We start from the raw sequence: 16,016 nt of genomic DNA on the forward strand, positions 1-16,016 counted from the left end.
CCGACAGTTGTTACATTCAGGTCACTTCTTCTCAGACCATAATAAGATGACGAACCTTTCACCAATCAATTCAACCTACCCAAGACTCAGAAGAGGATGACGATAGTGCACAAAACATGGCTAATGCTTGCATACAATCCAAGTTTTCAGACTAAATTCAACACACAAAGTGTGTGCGTTATTATAAAAGCATTTTGCAACATAGCTTTTTAAAATAGAATCAACTAGAGTTCTCATGATTAGTTGAATCAGAATATCTCTCATTTCTACTACTGTTGAAAAATGTAAGGTCATAAGTGGTAGGAACAGAATTAGGCCATTCAGCCCACCATTCAATCATGGCTGAACTATCTCTCCCTCCTAACCTCATTATCCTGCCTTCTCCCCCTAATCCCCAACACCCGTACTAATCAAGTATCAATCTATCTCTGCCAACCTTCCTTTCGGCACCTGGCACCAAAAAACTGGGACAGAGTTTCTTTGGTATGAGTTAAGAGAACTTCCCCCGACTGTCAAATTGAAAAATAATCTTTCACAATTCATGTTGTGGATTTAGCCAGATACCTTTCAAACCAATGCCACTGATTAGCCCATTGTGACTTATACCAGCATGTTAAAAGCAAAAGGTTCAACTAATTTCTCTGAGATCACCACTTTGACATCTCCCATCTTCATGGCTCAGCTATGGCTATAGTCCCTGGTGGACTCTTCGGAAGTGATGACCACAAGACAGGATCAACGTCCACAGCAGTCATTTCAAACCTTAAAATTATTCTGCAATTACCTATTCAGCAAGGAGGTTCTGAACAGTTCTGGCATTTGACAAATTAATTTACTCTCAAGGTAGTCAAATATCACAAAGAAACGAGCAACATTCACTCAGTACCTTGATAAGTACATTAATTCGTACAGTTGGGCTGTGTCAATGATGATGCACCCCCAAAATCACATTTGATATTTTAACAGTTCCATAAAAAGTCTTGATTGTAAAACTAATTATGAACTAAGAGAATTAATAAAAACAATACGAAGAAGCCAAGATTCAGAGTAGCTGAGAGACTTATAAAGAATTGCACTTTTCTCCGAATAACTCTATATTTTTTCTTTGGTACACTTAAAATAAAACTTTCCACGGCTATGAAAATTCATATCTTAAAAGTTAAAGAATTAAGAAGGAAGTACGTGGAGCTTAATACAATGGTGTGCAGAACTGGACTTTAGGAAAATCCCCCAAGAGCCTGGAAGAGTGAGGCAAAACCACAAGTGCTATTCCGGTGACCAGGAGCAAAATGTCTTCCAAAATTGTGCTGTTTACGTCTGTGCTTACGCAAACTGCTATCTTTCTCTTCCCCCCTCCTCACCCACACGAGAGCAGAGGCCTCTGAAAAGGATTTTTTTTTCCAGAGCTCAGGAATTTACTTCAGGGCCTCTCTCACTCGACTTGCCCGATTTCCTAAGGCACTTAAAATCTTACCTTCCAAGTAGCAGCTGGATGAAGCAGAGAGAGTCTTCCTTGATTTACACCCCACCAGTTTACGACAAATCTCCAGCATTTTCATTTGTTAAACTTCAATTCGAGTAATCTTTTTGTTTCGTCCCCTTCTTTTCCTTTTTTTAAAAGTCTCCCGAGTTCGATAAAAAAAAATCCAATTTCAACCCTGCTCCAGGATTGTCTGCTTCAAACTCAGAAGCAGCCGCGGGGAAAGTGGTGAACAACTGATATAAGTTGTTTTTTCCAGTCGGGTCTGAAACTTAGCGAACACACGCCGCACCCATTCTTTTTTTTTTCCCCCGTAGCTGTGATTCAAATCCTATTGAAAGCGTTCTCCAGCGGAATTCGTTTTTCGAAGGGGCGGAGAAACGGGGCACGACATCCGAGCCTGCTGCCCACCCCACGCATGCACTACCCCAGCACTGGGAGACTCGCTTACGCTCCACAACCAACAATGAAGGCCTTTGAAGCTCCTGCCTGGCTTCCATCGGTGACATCAGCAGACTGGAGCCACCCACACTGGATTTAATAAAAGCCAGTCGAAGCACGGCCACATCACTCTTGCGTTTCTGGTCTTCACTCTCCGGCAAATTACGTGCGGGAGGGAGAAAATACGAACAATGATACATTTGCTGCTTAACGTTGTACAAAACGTCTACAAATCAATGCCCTCCACTCGCCTCAAAGCCCTTCGATCAAGCCCGGATATTATTTTGTTTTCAGTCCGTTATACTGCTGCAAGTAACACTTGCATAATTGTCCCACGCTTGACTTGACTCTTGACTTTTGCAGAATGCTAAACGAGCTATCATGAGGCTGATCCAAAACCTGCGAATTATTAGCGTTATGGAGGCACAAGAGACTGCAGATGCTGGAATATCGAGCAAAAGAACTGCTGAATGAACTCAGCGGGTCAGGCAGCATCTCGTGCAGGGAAATGGACAGACGACTTTTTGGGTCGGGACTTTCTTAGCCGATTCGATTTAATGGTTCAGAGAAAATTTATTACTCTGGAACCTGTACACTCCATCATGTTTGGGCCAGTTAATACAACCTAACCCCTCTTTACCAGCTCACATCCTAACAGGTTACAGCTCTTCAAGGGCGTTGAAATGCAGTGGGAGTTTCTGCTCCAACTCACTTTCAAGCAGCCAGCTCCAAACACCCCTCATTCTCTGTGTGAAAAATTTCCCTGATCTTTCTACCAATCCATAATTTAATTAACTCTTCTACTTTAATCTTTTAATGTATAGTCCTAATATTCCTGGATTCCACGAAGGTTAAAATTTCTAACCTGTTTTCTCTATCTTTTGTATAGACTTGATTATTTTATTTCACTCCATCATATCTATTCTGATTCAGGGAGAAATTGCCAGCTTCTCCAAACTATCAACTTAATTCCCTCATCTTAAACCATTTTGCAAAACATCTCCAGTACCTTTCTGGGCTTTTACCTCTCTCCAATCATTATTTTTCCATTGGATTCCAATATTTAATATTTGGCTCAGATACTCCAAGTTATTGAATCTATTCTGTATTGGAGGTTAAGGAAATGGTGCAAGTTCGTGGCAATCTTTATTTCTGTGGTACAGCTGAAACAGCTGCTGCCTCACATTACCAGAGACCCGGGTTCGATCCTGACCTCATGCTGTCTGTGTGGAGTTTGCACATTCTCCCTTGTGACTGCATGGGTTTCCTCCCACATCCCAAAGATGCGTGGGTCTGAAGGTTAACTGCCCTCTGTTAATTGTTACTAGTATGTAGGGTGTGGATGCAAAAGTGGGATAATATAGAACTAGTGAAAATGGGTGATCGATGGATGGAGATTGGCTCTGTCGACTGAAGGGCCCGTTTCCATGTTGCATCTTTAAACTAAACATCGCAAATTGTAAAGAAGAGGAGTAACTATTTTCATTTATACAACCTGAAAAACAATGCCACAAATGGGAAGAGCTTTGCAGTTATGTGCCCATGAAATGAGAAGGTGCAGGTACAGAATTACAATCTTCATAATCCAGCCAAACAAATAAGACTAGAGTCATTTCCCATGTTGAAAGGCTTGTTTAATTCTGATTAATTCCATTCATTTAAATTTGTGAACAACGGATCATGGAAACAGCCTATTGTTTTGTTCATGTTAAACAAAGCAACTAATCACCACCAATATATTTATATGCTTCCACTGGACAGTAATGTGCGTCGCATTATGGCCAATTTGATGGAGGGGATGAAATGTTATAGTTCCAAGTTTGTTAATGATACAAGGTTAGTGAGATCGAGTGCAAGGACTAGGGCGTGAAGGAGCTCAAAAGGGATATGGTCAAGCTGAATGTTTTAGAACATGACAGATGCAATATAATAATGCAATGCATTATAATACAAGTACCCTTTATGGGTGACTATTTGCACATCTTGGGAATGCAAGCAAAGAATTTCACTGTGACTTGTCACATGTGACAATTAAGCATTCAATTCAATTATGTGGAAAGTGAACATACATTTTGATGCATAAATCAAAAAAAAGAGTGATTTTTAAATTGTGAAATTTTGGGTAAAGTTGAAGTTTAAAGGAACTGAGGGTCTGTTTTATATATAACCGATAACCAATATATAGTTGAAGCAAGCCGTTCAGAAGGCAATTGAGATGTTGGCCTTAATTTATGAAATTATTTGAATACAGTAGTAAAGGACCATAAATTGCGATAATACGACCCTTTGGTGAAAGGGCACCAAGAGTTTTGTATGTCCATACAGCTTTGGTGTTCTTACCAATAAAAAAAAAAATATGCAGTGCATATGCCTCTGTTAAGTCAGTCCAGCATTCGGTAAGCAACTCAACTGAAGCTTCAGTGCAACGCTAAGTGAATTCTGTAGCCCTGTCTGTTTGATCTTGCGATGTGCAGATTGTTTGCAGTGTTTGCCTACATAACACTTTAGCCTGTGAATCTTAAACAGAAAAATGGAGACAGATGAAGAACTTTAATGCACGTCTTCGGAAGTGAGAAGTTAGTTTAAACGTATGGCTTCCTGTTACTGAGATCATAGTTACCTTATTTGGATGAATGTGGTCTGTTCCTTGTTGGGTGACTGGAAGAACTGAGGTGTTCTACAGTGTAATTGGCCACCTCATGTTGCTTGAGTCATACTTCCTGTTGGCTGATCATGAAATGCATCGACAGCTGTTGTCGAAATCTGTTAGATTTTGTCCTGACTACTCAGCCAAAGTATGCAATACGGAGAGTTTCTCATTATGGGAGGGAAATTGGTAAATTGTTCAAAATCAAAGTTCTTGAAAAATCTATTTATAATATTAAACCAAACCAAGATAAAACTGGCTCTGCCACATTATCGAACAAATGTTGGAAAACACTGCCTTAAACTGTTCATTACTGTGCAGCCGTATTTCCTGACCCATAGGTCAATTACAATTTCCATCAATTTTAAATTCCCCAACAACTGTATGCTTATGGATATCAATTTTGCTTAGTATCCAGGGCTTGAGAAGAATTTAAATTTTCATTTTCAGAAAGAAGCTGTAGCAGAAGACATAAGGAATTGCAGATGCTGGAATCTTGCGTGGAACACAAAGTGTTGGAGTAACTCAGCAGTTTATGCAATATCACAGCGCACTTCCATGGGAAGGAGTCCTCGCCCCCCAATGATGACCCTTTTTCCCGTCTCCAACGCACCCCCTCCTCGTGGAACCCCTCTCGTAAAGTCCCGGCTCTGGAACTCTTTATCCAGAACTGCCACCGCAACGTCAACCGCCTCAACTTCTCCACTCCCCTGTCTCACTCTAATCTTTCCCCCTCTGAACGCACTGCCATTGAATCACTCCGCAAAAACCCAGATTGGGTCATCAAATCAGCCGACAAGGGAGGTGCCCTGGTAGTCTGGCGCATCGATCTCTACAAAGCTGAGGCCACGCGCCAACTCTCGGACACCTCCTCCTATTTACCCTTGGACCATGACCCCACTGACGAGCACCAGGCCACCATTTCTAGCACCATCACCGACTTCATCAATTCCCACGCCCTGCCCGACGAAGCTTCCAACCTCATCGTTCCCCAGCCCCGCACGGCCCGTTTTTACCTTCTCCCCAAAATCCACAAACCCGGCTCTCCCGGCAGACCCATTGTCTCTGCTTGTTCGTGCCCCACCGAACTCATCTCCACATACCTTGACTCCATCCTATCCCCCTTGGTCAAATCCCTTCCCACCTATGTTCTAGACACCTCAGACACTCTCCGCCGCCTCCACGCATTTCACTCTCTGGGCCCTCACCCCCTCATCTTCACCATGGATGTCCGGTCACTCTACACCTCCATCCCCCACCAGGATGGCCTCGGAGCCCTCCGGTTCTTCCTCGACCAGAGGAGCAACCTATACCCAGCCACTGACACTCTCCTCCGCTTAGCGGAGTTGGTCCTCACCCTCAACAACTTTACATTTGACTCCTCCCATTTCCTCCAAACACAAGGCGTAGCTATGGGCACACGCATGGGACCCAGCTACGCCTGCCTCTTTGTCGGGTACGTTGAACAATCCTCGTTCAATACGTACCAGGGCCCCATCCCCGACCTCTACCTCCGTTACATTGACGACTGCTTTGGGGCCACCTCCTGCACCTACACACAACTGACTGACTTCATCCACTTCACCACCAACTTCCATCCGGCACTCCAATACACCTGGACCATTTCCGACACTTCCCTACCATTCCTTGACCTCACCATCTCCATCGCAGGGGACAGACTCCTGACCGACATACATTACAAACCCACTGACTCACATGGCTATCTGGACTACACGTCTTCCCACCCTGCCCCCTGTAAAGACTCCATCCCCTACTCCCAATTCCTCCGCCTACGCCGCATCTGTTCCCAGGATGAGACATTCCATACCAGGGCATCGGAAATGTCCTCGTTCTTCAGGGAACGGGGATTCCCCTCCGCCACCATAGATGAAGCTCACACCAGGGTCTCATCCATACCCCGTAACACTGCTCTCTCTCCCCATCCCCGCAATCGCAACAAGGGCAGAGTCCCTCTGGTCCTCACCTTTCACCCCACCAGCCGGCAAATACAACACATAATCCTCCGCCATTTCCGCCACCTCCAACGTGACCCCACCACTCGCCACATCTTCCCATCTCCCCCCATGTCTGCCTTCCGCAAAGACCGCTCCCTCCGCAACTCCCTCGTCAATTCTTCCCTTCCCTCCCGCACCACCCCCTCCCCGGGCACTTTCCGTTGCAACCGCAAGAAATGCAACACCTGTCCCTTCACCTCCCCCCTCAACTCCATTCAAGGACCCAAGCAGTCGTTCCAGGTGCGACAAAGGTTCACCTGTATCTCCTCCAACCTCATCTACTGCATCCGCTGCTCTAGATGTCAGCTGATTTACATCGGGGAGACTAAGCGGAGGTTGGGCGATCATTTCGCCGAACACCTCCGCTCAGTCCGCAATAACCTACCTGAACTCCCGGTGGCTCAGCACTTCAACTCCCCCTCCCATTCCCAATTCGACCTCTCTGTCCTGGGTCTCCTCCATTGCCAGAGTGAGCAACAGCGGAAATTGGAGGAACAGCACCTCATATTCCGCCTGGGGACCTTGCGTCCGGATGGCATTAACATTGAATTCTCCCAATTTTGCTAGCCCTTGCTGTCTCCTCCCCTTCCTTAACCCTCTAGCTGTCTCCTCCCACCTTCCCATCCGCCCGCCCTTGGGCTCCTCCTCCTCCTCCCCTTTTCCTTCCTTCTCCCCCCCACCCCCCATCAGTCTGAAGAAGGGTTTCGGCCCGAAACGTCGCCTATTTCCTTCGCTCCATAGATGCTGCTGCACCCGCTGAGTTTCTCCAGCAATTTTGTGTACCCTGGAGTAACTCAGCTTGGACAGGCAGCATCTCTGGATAGAAGGAATGGGTGACGTTTCGGGTCGAGATCCTTCTTCAGACTGAGAGTCAGGGGAGAGGGAGACACAAAGATAAGGAAGAGTAGGGTGTGAAAACGAGACTTCAAAAGAAGCGTAGACCAAGTAAAAAATAGAATTGATCATTGTTAGCTCGGAGAAGGTGAGAACAAAGGAAACAGATAAAGTGGGGGGAGAGGGAGTGGGAGGGCGAGGAGGGAGAGGGAGAGTTACTTGAAGTTAAAGAAGTCAATGTTCATACCGCTGGGGTGTAAGGTGCCCAAGCGAAATGTGAGATGCTGTTCCTCCAATTTGCGCTGGGCGTCACTCTGACAATGGAGGAGGCCCAGGACAGAAAGGTCAGTGTGGGAATGGTAGGGGGAGTGAAAATGTTTAGCAACCGGGAGATCAGGTAGGGTTAGGCGGACTGAGCGGAGGTGTTCAGCGAAATGATCGCCGCGCCTGCGCTTGGTCTAGCTGATATATAGGAGTCCACTCCTGGAACAGTAGATGAGGTTGGAAGAGGTGCAAGTGAACCTCTGCTTCACCTGAAAAGACTGTCAGGGTCCTTGGACAGAGTCGAGGGAGGAAATATATTGGATGGAGTCGCAGGAGGAGGTCTGGAGGACATTGTCGGCGATGTTTTGGGTTGGGACCCTTCTTCAGACTCATTGCTATTAACACTTGTTGAATACGCTAGCACAGTGACATGGTCATTATTATAGTCATGTGTACCGCAATACAGCGAAAAACTTTGTTTTGTGTTCCATTCTGGCATATCAGGCCATATATAAATACACCATCGAGGTAATGCAAAAAAGAAAAACAATGTAGTACATCGTGTTACAGCTACACAGAAAGTGTGGATAAATAAGTGCAAGTACTGCAATGAGGTGAAATGAGAGAGTAAGAATTCAATAATCCACTTGCAAGTAAAGACGAATTCTTCACCCAATCTACTTTGTTATGGCCAAACTTCAGACTCCACACCCCAAGTACTCCACCCCGCTTCCTTAAGTCCATGACCAGCTACTTCGTTATTCTGACATTGAGGGACAGTTTGTTCGCTTAACACCATGCTGCTTAGCTCTCGATCTCCTCCCCGTACTCTGCCTCGTTATTATTTGTAATCCAGCCCACTCTGCAAACTTTAAATGAATTGGAACATCATTTGGTTGCACAGTCACATGTATAGGGAATACAGAAAAGGGCTAAGAACACAGCCTTGCAAAGTATTGAACCCCAACCTGTAATTGTAAGTCATTTTATGTCCAAACTTTCCTCTTATATTTCCCCAACTCAATCTGACCTTGGCCCATTTACTGTTAAAAAGTTTCAACAATTATTTTATTAGCACTAGATTTAACTATTCCAATGCATTCCTGGCACAAGTTCTCTTGCGTACCAGAGCTCTAAGACAACACTATTTAATACCTCTTACACTTTAGCTGAAAGGATCAAAAATTAATGAATCCTCGAATTCCCTCCCTAAATTTGTTAGTCTGTGCTGCTTTCAGATAATTTTCAAACATCGATTTCTTTGACCAAGGTTTTGGTCAGCTTTATTAATACATCCTTATTTGGCTTGGAGCAAGATATTGTCTTATAATATACTGGTGAGACACTTTGCAACGAAAATACAACTCTTGCAGATTTTCACAGCTTGGAATCACCAAAAGGCAAAGCCTTTGCAGTTCAAACTAAAACTGAAAAACTGGTGTTTTGTTGCAGCTTATTCCCTCTACTAAGTGATAAAAAAGTTCAATCCCATTTTACGGCAGCCAAATATCCAGAATCAGAGTCCCCATCCCTGGAACACATTGTGCAATGCTCAAGAGATGAGATCTTCTTTACTCTTAAAAAGAGAAAAATAAATTGAAAAACAACCTTGAAAGGGGAGATTAATACCCTCTTTATTGAAAAAAGTATGAAAAAAGAAAAATGGTACCATGTTATTCTCATACAGTGCCCTCCATAATGTTTGGGACAAAGGCCCTTCATTTATTGATTTGTCTCTGTACTCCACAATTTGAGATTTGTAATAGAAAAAAAATACTCATGGTTAAAGTGCAGATTGTCAGATTTTAATAAAGGCCATTTTCATACACTTTGGTTTCATCATGTAGAGGTTACAACTGTGTTTATACATAGTCCTCCCATTTCAGGGCACCATAATGTTTGGGACACATGGCTTTACAGGTGTTTGTAATTGCTCAGGTACGTTTCATTGCCTCCTTAATGCAGGTATAAGAGAGCTCTCAGCCACCTAGTCTTTCCTCCAGTCTTTACATGACCTTTGGAAACTTTTATTACTGTTAACACAAGGACCAAGTTGTGCCAGTGAAAGTCAAAGAAGCCATTATGAGACTGAGAAACAAGAATAAAACTGTTAGAGACATCAGCCAAACCTTAGGCGTACCAAAATCAACTTATGGATCATTAAGACGAAAGAGCACTGGTGAGCTTACTAACGCAAAGGGACTGGCAGACCAAGGAAGACCTCTACAGCTAATGACAGAAGAATTCTCACTATAATATAGAAAAATCCCCTAAACACCTGTCCGACAGATCAGAAACAATCTTCAGGAGTCAGATGTGGATTTGTCAATGACCACTGTCCATAGAAGACTTCATGAACAGAAATACAGAGGCAACACTGCAAGACGCAAATCACTGGTTCGCCGCAAAAATAGGATGGCCAGGTTACAGTTTGCCAAGAAATACTTAAAAGAGCAACCACAGTTCTGGAAAAAGAGGTCTTGTGGACAGATGAGACGAAAATTAACATATCAGAGTGATGGCAAGAGCAAAATATGGAGGAGAGAAGGAACTGCCCAAGTTCCAAAGCATACCACTTCATCTGTGAAACACAGTGGTGGGGGTGTTATGGCCTGGGCATGTATGGCTGCTGAAGGTACTGGCTCACTTATCTCACTGATGATACAACTGCTGATGGTAGTAGCATAATGAATTCTGAAGTGTATAGACACATCCTATCTGCTCAAGTTCAAACAAATGCCTCAAAACTCATTGACCGGCAGTTCATTCTACAGCAAGACAATGATCCCAAACCTACTGCTAAAGCAACAAAGGAGTTTTTCAAAGCTAAAACATGGTCAATTCTTGAGTGGCCAAGTCAATCACCCGATCTGAACCCAATTGAGCATGCTTTTTATATGCTGAAGAGAAAACTGAAGGGGAATAGCCCCCAAAACAAGCATGAAGATGGCTGCAATACAGGCCTGGCAGAGCATCACCAGAGAAGACACACAGCAGCTGGTGATGTCCATGAATCGCAGACTTCAAGCAGTCATTGCATGGAAAGGATATACAACAAAATACTAAACATGACTACTTTCATTTACATGACATTTACGTGACCCAAACATTATGGTTCCCTGAAATGGGGGGGGGGGACTATGTATAAACACTACTGTAATTTCTACTTGGTGAAACCAAAATGTATCAAAATGGCCTTTATTAAAATCTGACAATGTGCACTTTAACCACATGTGATTTTCTTTTTCTATTACAAATCTTAAATTGTGGAGTACAGAGGCAAATAAATAAATAATGGGTCTTTGTCCCAAACATTATGGATGGCACTGTATATTCTCAGTCAACCTATTCAGGGATAATTAGTTCTGATGGACGCAGAATGCTTAAACATGTCCCTTTAAATATTTAATGCAGTGAAAAATCTTACCAAAAAAACTTGTTTGCTTTGCCAAGTTGAAATTTGATCTCCAAACATGTTCTGCAACACTGTCAGGCTGTGTGGATCAGAAGTTTGAGCCAAGTGCAGATTAAGGTCAGGCAATTTCTGTGTTATGGTTTCTATCACCACCCTTGCAGATTTTGCAGTGTAGCCTCTACCACTGATTGGGAACAAAGATTAACCAACCCAGCCATTCTATGTAATAGGCCTGTGGCCCTCTGTACTGACTTTGCCAAATTTACCCTTTGATACCAGTTTTCAGTCAACCACCAAATGTGCTTTTAACTTGCTGCAGAGAATTCAAGAATTGCTTCATTGTTGCCGTCCAAAGGACCCCACTTTTTTTATTTATTTTATCCCTAATGTTGTTCTTCATTACAGCTTCATCTATGGCTCCGTTAGTTGACAGTGCTCTTGAATCTATATCAGAAGATTGTGGGTTGAAACCTTTATAATCCTGGCTGTCATTTGAGACAGGGGGTGTAACCTTAAACAGATGTCCACTTAGATCAACATTTCATAGCAGGAAGTCAGACTATGGACCTATCCAACTTCACTAAAACAGGTTATCTGATATTCATCACAACTCTGTTTGCAATGTCCAATTGGTAAGGTGGGCTTTTCTAAGCACCAACAATACTTCAAATGTGCTTACCTGGCTTGGACTGAAAATCAGTCTTTAGATTTGGAGGAAATTAAAGCTGGTAAATCCAACAATAATTCATAAGCTTCACACAAATAGATTTTCAATGAGGCTGGAATTCGGGGAATCTAGCTTCTTGCATTTTCAAGTACGCAGGCATTGCATGTTTGCCATTAGCAGTGTCCTTTTAGCATAAATAAGACTGATGTGACCAACATTTAGTATATCAAAGAGCAACTTTGATCTTGTCATGTCAAGATTAAGAGCAACGACCAGACATTGTTTTTCTCTTGAGTTTAAAGAATAGATAGGTTCTTTTTAGTCACTTAAGGGAATACTAATACTCAATCAAACACAGGAGGACATTCTTAACTATATGCACTGATATGTTGGAGTAAATTCATTTTTTCTACAAATAAATTGGACATAACTTAAAGCAACAGCAACAGTGATGACCTCCAGAAACAATAAATTACAGCCCCGTGTAATTTATGGGAAAAGCAGTGGCAGAATATTTTTTTAAAAATAACGAATTGAAATAATCTGCAAAATAGCACAGCTCAAAAAACATTTGTACCTATCTACTGCTACTCACAGCCTAGCAGAACCAAACTGACCTCCAAATATGATTAAATGCTTAATTCTGTGTTACCAGCTATATAGTGGCCACTTGCATTTCTCCTCTAAGTGCAATGACTGTATACTATTCTTTAACAATAAATACAGATCATCAAAAAACTAATTGACACACGGAACCACAGATGTTGGAATCTTGAGCAAAAAACACAAAAACGCTAGAGTAACTGCAACAGGCAGCATCTCTGTACAGCATGGATAGGTGACATTTTTGGGTCAGGACCATTCTCTTTTGAATATTGTTATTGAATCTCGCGGTAGAATGCAGCGCACTGTAAATAATCATAACTGGCAGTCTTCATATGCCATTGATGTTGCCTTTTCCCAACCTAAAATGTTGTCTATCCATAAGAATGACACAAAACAGGTGTCAAAAGTTATCGGGAGAAGGCAGGAGAATGCGGTTAAGAGGGAGAGCCAGATCAGCCATGATTGAATGGCGGAGTAGACTTGATGTGTCAATGGCCTAATTCTGCTCATATCACTTATTATCTTATGAACATGCTGGAGTAACTCAGCAGGTCAGGCAGCATCTATGGAGAAAAAGAATAGGTAAACGTTTCAGGTTCTTCAGGAAGAAGACCCTTCTTCAGACCCAAAGCGTCACCTATCGATTTTCTCCAGAGATGCTGCCTGACCCGCTGAGTTACGCCAGCATTTTACGATACGATAAAACTTTATTCATCCCCAGAGGCAAATTAGTCTGCTAACAGTCACAACACATAAGGTACACGAAAACTTGAAATAAAAATTAAATTAAAAGTGCGAGGGAAAAAAAAAAAGAAAAAGACAAGCGACTGTTGGCTGCCTGCCGTGTGCACAGCGCCTTAACCGGAACAAACGAACAAACAAACACAGCCTTATCCCCCTGGGCAGAGGATTCTAAAACAAGATTGTCCCTCCCCCCTCCCCCACACCAGGTCCCCCTTTGTTCTCCCACCGTCCCTCACGGCAGTCCCCCCATGCTGGGTCCTTTTTGTGACTATCGTCAGTGCAAACCAGCATCTGCAGTTCCTTCCTGCACATGTTCTCTATCCATGTTCTCCAGAGATGCTGCCCGACTCAACAAAAAAATCTCTTCCTGCTAAATGACAACGTTCCATGTCTAATAAATTCATATATTTTTGTTTGTCTTGTAACGTTTCTTGCTCTCCCAAGTTTCTAAAATGCTCAATTATAGCAGCATTATTGGGTTTCATTCTCTCCATATCAAAATTAACTCTTATATCAAACAACATAATTCTATAGAGAGATTCAATAAAGATATTCAAAAGTGAATTAGATATTTATACCAAATATAAATTGGACAAGGAAAATTTTACAGCTCAGAGAGAGCAGGACGGATTGTAAAATTCATTCAAAGAGACATCATTCTCTGAAACTTAATATACACTAGATTGCATTTAGTCCATTTGGCCAGAAAGGGATGCATTTAGGTTTATCTTTAATACAAAAATAAATCACTCCGATTCTAAATTTACACAACCTTATTCAAAAAGGTTCTGCTATTGTCACTCAACTGACCCCAGTGTCAATTGAAGCTGATTGCAGTATCCCGGCACTACCCATCTTTCAACCATATAAAACATCGATCAAACATTAACATTCCATATTTTTAAAACAAAATGCTGGAATTCAGTGGACAAGCAGCATCTATGGCAGGAATGGACAGACGACATGTAGAGGGCGAGAGACAATCAGCTCGAAGATGGGTCCCAACAAGAATCGCTGCCCATCCACTACCTCCACAGATGCTGCTTGACCAGCTGAGTTCCTCCAGCACTTTATGTTTTGTTCAAGTTTCCAGCATCTGAAGTTCCTTGTGTCATCATTGCTAATTACAGGTTCAACTGGACAAAAATAGTCCAAATTCATTGCAGCAAATGAACCCAAAGATTTGAGAAAAGTTATGGTCTCTGCTTTGCATTCAGGACAGCACACAATAAGATTCACAAAAATGCTGGAGAAACTCAGCGGGTGCAGTAGCATCCATGGAGCGAAGGAAATAGGCAACGTTTTGGGACGAAACCCTTCTTCAGACTGATAGGGGGTGGCGGGGAGAAGGAAGGAAAAAGGAGGAGGAGGAGCCCGAGGGCTGAGGGATGGGAGGAGACAGCCCGAGGGCTGAGGAAAGGGAGGAGACTCGGTGGCTCAGCACTTCAACTCCCCCTCCCATTCAGAATCCAACCTCTCTGTCCTGTGTCTCCTCCATGGCCAGAATGAGCAACACCGGAAATTGGAGGAACAGCACCTCATATTCCGCTTGGGGAGTCTGCATCCTGTGGGCATGAACATTGAATTCTCCCAATTTTGTTAGCCCTTCCTGTCTCCTCCCTTTCCTCAGCCCTCGGGCCGTCTCCTCCCATCCCTCAGCCCTCGGGCTCCTCCTCCTTTTTCTTTCCTTCTCCCCGCCGCCCCCTATCAGTCTGAAGAAGGGTTTCGGCCCAAAACGTTGCCTATTTCCTTTGCTCCATAGATGCTGCTGCACCCGCTGAGTTTCTCGAGCATTTTTGTGTACCTTCGATTTTCCAGCATCTGCAGTTCCTTCTTAAACACAATAAGATTCAACTGACCATATTCTGAAAGTTAGTTGAACAATGCTAAATGATAAGTCATATATTCTAATTTAACATTTGCTTCTTGACTAGTCAGGACAAGAGGACATTAAATTTAACAAAAAATATACTGGAAAGATGTGGTTTTGAATTCATTGGAACACAACCTAGATATGGGGATCAACATAGGACCACTGTATTCTGTACATGAGCAGTTGACAGATGGGGAAAAATGAAAAACTGTGTGCAAATTATCCATCGTGTTATTCCTACATCAAGACAGTGATTACCCTACCTTGGTTGTAAAGCATTTTGGGATACCAAGGTCATGATGGCCATGGTTACATGGTAAAACTAATACCATTGATGAAATGGAAAGCACAAGACTCAGTACATAAAGCGGAATATAATTTACCCTTTTTGAGACAACCAAGTTCAACAGCAAGTAAAAGATCTTTCACAATGGTATGCTATCCATCACAAATACATGATAACGACAATGTTGTAATCTGTTTCAAGGATGTTGGTTCAGCTATTAATGCTTGCAATGACAACAGTGGCATCACTCTTACTCTTCACTGAAATAGCGTGGAATCTTTTGCAACCATCCGAGATGGCTAACAAGGACTCAGCTTACCATCTCATCTGAAAGACAACACCTCTGACAGTGCAACTCTCTCAGTGTTGCACAAAACCGTCTCACAGTCTTGATTAAATACAAGGAAAATTTCAGGTGGTGTTTCAGGTCTTAACACTTATCTGGTGATCTGTCCTGGAAATGAGAGCATTTGTATATTTGGAATGGGGAGCAATGATTGGATAGACAAATTGTTTTATGGAGTAAATTAAGACAAATAATAAATATAAATGGCCTTCTACAAATTACATATAGTTTTTTTTTTTTTTTTAATTGATGAGAGTACATAAAATTCTGCTGATTCAGCCTCACATCAGAGGGAATTATTGTCCCATATGGGTTAACAATATATCTGCAAAGAACTTTTCTTCTGAAGACTTCAGAAGGTAATTAATATCTTGGTTGGTCCTTTGAGATGTTTTCAT

General features: G+C 42.7%; 1 protein-coding gene across 2 annotated transcripts in view; it reads right to left on the reverse strand.

Moving 5' to 3' along the window:
* abl1 (ABL proto-oncogene 1, non-receptor tyrosine kinase) overlaps nucleotides 1-16,016 on the reverse strand; it is a 115,765-nt gene that overhangs the window by 71,310 nt on the left and 28,439 nt on the right. The window contains exon 1 of one of the 2 annotated variants that reach the window (XM_033048862.1): nucleotides 1,475-2,003. The exons of the other annotated variant lie outside the window; for it this stretch is intronic. Within the exon in view, the coding sequence (XP_032904753.1) occupies nucleotides 1,475-1,559 (85 nt within the window). The 5' untranslated portion in view covers nucleotides 1,560-2,003. Of the gene's footprint in view, nucleotides 1-1,474; nucleotides 2,004-16,016 lie in introns of those variants that run through there. 2 annotated transcript variants of the gene reach the window in all.

Source organism: Amblyraja radiata, chromosome 32, assembly GCF_010909765.2.
Source record: "Amblyraja radiata isolate CabotCenter1 chromosome 32, sAmbRad1.1.pri, whole genome shotgun sequence".
In the NCBI taxonomy this organism is placed as follows: domain Eukaryota; kingdom Metazoa; phylum Chordata; class Chondrichthyes; order Rajiformes; family Rajidae; genus Amblyraja; species Amblyraja radiata.